General features: G+C 44.0%; 1 protein-coding gene across 2 annotated transcripts; it reads left to right on the top strand.

The window, feature by feature from the left end:
* LOC124869576 (tripartite motif-containing protein 16-like) lies at positions 1–4,153 on the top strand. 2 transcript variants are annotated; one of them, XM_047367512.1, is made up of 4 exons: positions 1–802; positions 998–1,042; positions 1,143–1,379; positions 2,325–4,153. In XM_047367512.1, exon 4 carries the CDS (start codon positions 2,457–2,459, stop codon positions 3,561–3,563), a length of 1,107 nt encoding a protein of 368 aa, XP_047223468.1. In that variant the 5' UTR covers positions 1–802; positions 998–1,042; positions 1,143–1,379; positions 2,325–2,456; the 3' UTR covers positions 3,564–4,153. The 2 variants fall into 2 exon arrangements, with proteins under 2 accessions (XP_047223468.1, XP_047223469.1); XM_047367513.1 differs by having other exon boundaries at positions 954–1,042.

Raw genomic sequence — 4,153 nt, 5'->3', positions numbered from 1 at the left:
CAACTTTTCAGGTGTTGATCTTCAGATTTGGTGATGAATGTCACTTTAAAAAACAAAAGAAACAAAACTAATTGACTAATTAAACTCGGTTTTTCTGACTCTACACGACTCAACCAACTGTCCAATTAAGTAAAGCCAGAACCCAGCTTGTAGAACCTGAGTGAATGTGCTCTGTACGCCTCTGTGGAGAGTCATGCTTTCAGAGACCATTTTTGGTTTCATTTTAATTTATTTTATTTGTATAGCCCTTTTTACATCCACCCTCCAAGAAAGGGAAGCCAAGGTCCCATCTGCTAATGCTTCTACCATGAGGTGCCAACGCATATAGAGAAAAGCCTGAAGAAAGACGACTGCAAGCCAAAGCTGCTAATCGCCGACGCACTCCTGCCCCAACATACCAAGTGGGACAAAAGGTTTGGCTCTCCACCAAAGATCTCCCCCTGGGAGTGGAGAGCAAGAAGTTGGCACCTCGTTTTGTGGGTCCGTTCCCCATATCCAAAGTGGTGAACCCGGTGGCAGTCCGCCTACAGCTACCTCGCTCCATGAGAATCCACCCTACGTTTCATGTGTCCCGGGTCAACCCCTACATCAAGTCCCACCTGGAACTCTCCTCCAGGCCCCCTCCACCCACCTGGCTCCCGGATGGTGAGCCTGTCTACACGGTGTGTCACATTCACCTGTCTAGGAGTAGAGGCCGGGGTTTTCAATATCTGATGGACTGGGAGGGTTATGGACCTGAGGAGCGCTCCTGGATTCCGGCTCGCTTCATCATCGACAGCAGCCTCATCAGGACCTTTCACAGGTAACACCCTGATCAGCCTGGCGGTCCCTCAGGAGCCGGACATTGAAGAGGGGGTACTCTCATGATTCTGGGCTGTTTGTCTGCATCATTTCTGTCTGTCTGCTGCTCAAGCCATGATGTGGATTGTTTTCACCTGCTCCTTCCCTGCCAGCTCCCTAATTGTCTCTCCCGCTTCACCTGTTCACCTGGCTTTAGAAGCAGCAAGCTGACAAACAGCGCCAGATTATCGAAAGCCACCATGTGAGTAAATGTCCAGCGTTCCTTCCTTGCCTGATCTTGATCTTGTTTTTGCCCCTCTGATTTCTCTGCTCTGCCTTGCCCACATTGGATACATCACTAGCTTCTGGATCCTGGACACCAACCTTGATTCTGTCTCCTGACTACCACTCCCTGCCTCTCCTTCGGATCCTGTCGCCTGTTATTGCTTCCCCGGATCTGACCCAATTCTTGCCCCCTGACCACAGCACTCTCCCTGTTCACTGGGTTTGCAAACCTTAGAGCCCGTGTGACATCACCTAACCACTGCACTGAGGAGCCGAAATTCACCTTCGGTATTTCCCATACGGATTCTGAAAAGGTCAGTGGCTTTACTTCTGAATTTATTTTGATCAGTCTTCTGTCCAGCCACTAACCTATTTGTCTGTCCTTGGAGGTTCCTGAGCCTGCCTCTGGTGGTGGTTTCCTGCTGAGCGTCACTCAGAGCTTTTAATAAATCTTTTGAATTTTATCTGTCTGACTGGAATTTCGGGTCCTCAGAACCACCTCTTACAAATTCGGACTAGCTGAATATTTCTTTGCAGAGTCACAGCCTCTGTTTTGTATTTTTGAGGTTCCTTTCCAGGAAACCTTCAGCAACACAGAGCTGTTTGCAGTGGTTTTATAGATCCATAGTTGGTCTTCTGCCAACATATCTCTCATCCTTTCTGTCACGTAAACAATACAGTTGCATTCCTCCTTCCAACTCATTCATTACTTTCAGTTTCTCAGAGCTCAACAGAAGATCAATTTCTGCACCGGTCAGTCCATTCAAAACAATTTTAACCAGAACCAGAAACATAGACATTAAACTCATAAAAGGTTAAAGGTTTAGGAAAGAAAACCACTGGATAATACTTTTTACTTCAGGTGTTATTCACTACTTTCACCAAAATGGTGTAACACAGATAATTACAGATCACCCTACTTCTTTGTTGTCTGTTTGAAATAGGCCTCTCTTGAAAAGTAGACATTGTCTCAGTGTGATTTCCTGTATGAATAAAAGTAAAATCTGACAAAATCAGCTTTTCAAGGGCTGGTGCCTATCTCCAGCAGTTATTGGATGAGAGGCGGGGTACATCCTGGACAGATCACCAGTCCATCACAGGGCAACACAGACACAGCACAAACCAGTATGCACACACTCTCATATATTTTTCCTTAAAATAATTCCTCTGACTGTAACAGCAGTGGTACTCCCCCTTGTCTTCCTCATGTCACAGTAGATCCAGTCTGTTCACATATTTCTTTGTTTCCTCCCCTTCAGATGTACCAGTGGGTGTAACCAACATAAGGCGCATGTTAAAAGCTGATAGACAACATTCTCTGTACAGAAAAAAGACTTTCTGCTCAGAGCTCAATTTATGTTTAAAGGACATGAAACTGACAGGGAGGTGAAATGGCAGAACAGGCAGTTCAGGTAGACCAAGAAACCTTCTCCTGTTCGATCTGTCTGGATCTACTGAAGGATCCGGTGACTATTCCCTGTGGACACAGCTACTGTATGAACTGTATTAGAAGCTTCTGGGATGAAGAGGATCAGAAAGGAATCCACAGCTGCCCTCAGTGCAGAAAAACTTTCACACCAAGGCCTGTCCTGGAGAAAAGCATAATCTTAGCAGGAGTAGTGGAGCAGATGAAGAAGACTGGACTCCAAGACACTCCTGCAAATCACTGCTATGATGTACCTGAAGATGTGGCCTGTGATTTCTGCATTGGAGGAAAACTGAAAGCCATCAAGTCCTGTTTAGTCTGTCTGGCCTCTTACTGTGAGAAACATCTTCAGCCTCATTATGAAGTGTTATCTCTCCTAGAGAATCACATCCTGGTGGAGCCCATCAAGAACCTCCAGCAGAACATCTTGTCTTCAGCAGAGGGAACAGAGAATCCGATATGGTTTGACATTGGACTATATACTGATCCATATATTTTACAGTCAGAACCAGAACCAAAGACCAGAGCTGACTTCTTAACATATTGTCGTGAAATCACGCTGGATCCAAACACTGCACACCCACAGCTGGTACTATCATCGGGGAACAGGAAGGTAACATTTACATATAATCAACAAAGTCATCATAGTCACCCAGACCGGTTCACTGAATGGTTTCAAGTTCTGAGTGACGAGAGTCTGACTGGACGTTGTTACTGGGAGGTGGAGTGGAGAGGGAGGGGAGTTTCTGTAGCAGTCGCATACAAGAACATCAGCAGAGCAGAAGGTGGCATTGAATGTGGATTTGGACATAATGACAAATCTTGGGCTTTACTTTTTGAAGTAAATGGTAATTCATTTTGGTACAACAATACCAAAACCCATATCTCAGGTCCTGGTTCCTCCAGAGTAGGAGTGTACCTGGATCACAGAGCAGGTCTTCTGTCCTTCTACAGCATCTCTGAAACCATGACTCTCCTCCACAGAGTCCAGACCACATTCACTCAGCCGCTACTTGCTGGACTTAGGATGTATAATACTGCGCTCTCTGCTGAGTTCTGTAAACCCAGATAGACAATTTTCACTACATACTCTGTCACATTTGTTTTCTTAAATAATCGTCTTTATTATTAAGTACAGCCCAGAAATCATTTTATTCAGAATTTCACATTGATATTTTTTTTCTTTTAATGTCCCAAAATGTATCATTAAAACAGCTAACTGTTAAAAAAACTATTTTTTTAATTAATTGCTTTTGATCAGGAGAGGCTTTGAATTAACCTTAACCAATTGTTCACCAGATTGAAAAGAGTGAAACCAGTTCTTTGATCACCTTCTTGTTTGAACACATTTTGTTGAGTCCTGACTCACAGGAGACAACAAATATTGTCTCATTGTGGACTTGAGCTGATTTCATGTCTTGTTGATTTTTAGGAGGAGAAACTTCACAATAAAGCTGTCATGTTTCTTCACTGTTTAACTCTGTTGGTGATGGCATACTGCCCCCTACAGGAAGGTTGTGTTGTTACATGATTTCAAAATGTTAGTGATCGGAGGGGAACCTCCCACAGGTGCTACTGCAGAAGTCTATGACATCTTCATTGATGTTAGTTATAAATGTCTTAAAATTTTGATTACCCTAAATAAATGTCTTATTTGTTTGA

Source organism: Girardinichthys multiradiatus, chromosome 6, assembly GCF_021462225.1.
Source record: "Girardinichthys multiradiatus isolate DD_20200921_A chromosome 6, DD_fGirMul_XY1, whole genome shotgun sequence".
NCBI classification, from domain to species: domain Eukaryota; kingdom Metazoa; phylum Chordata; class Actinopteri; order Cyprinodontiformes; family Goodeidae; genus Girardinichthys; species Girardinichthys multiradiatus.
Note: the sequence above shows the minus strand (reverse complement) of the source record. Positions and strands in the feature narration are given on the sequence as shown.

What these genes read in the sequence shown, in the direction of transcription:
- LOC124869576 (XM_047367512.1), top strand. Translation starts at nt 2,457, where the DNA reads ATGGCAGAACAGGCAGTTCAGGTAGACCAAGAAACCTTCTCCTGTTCG.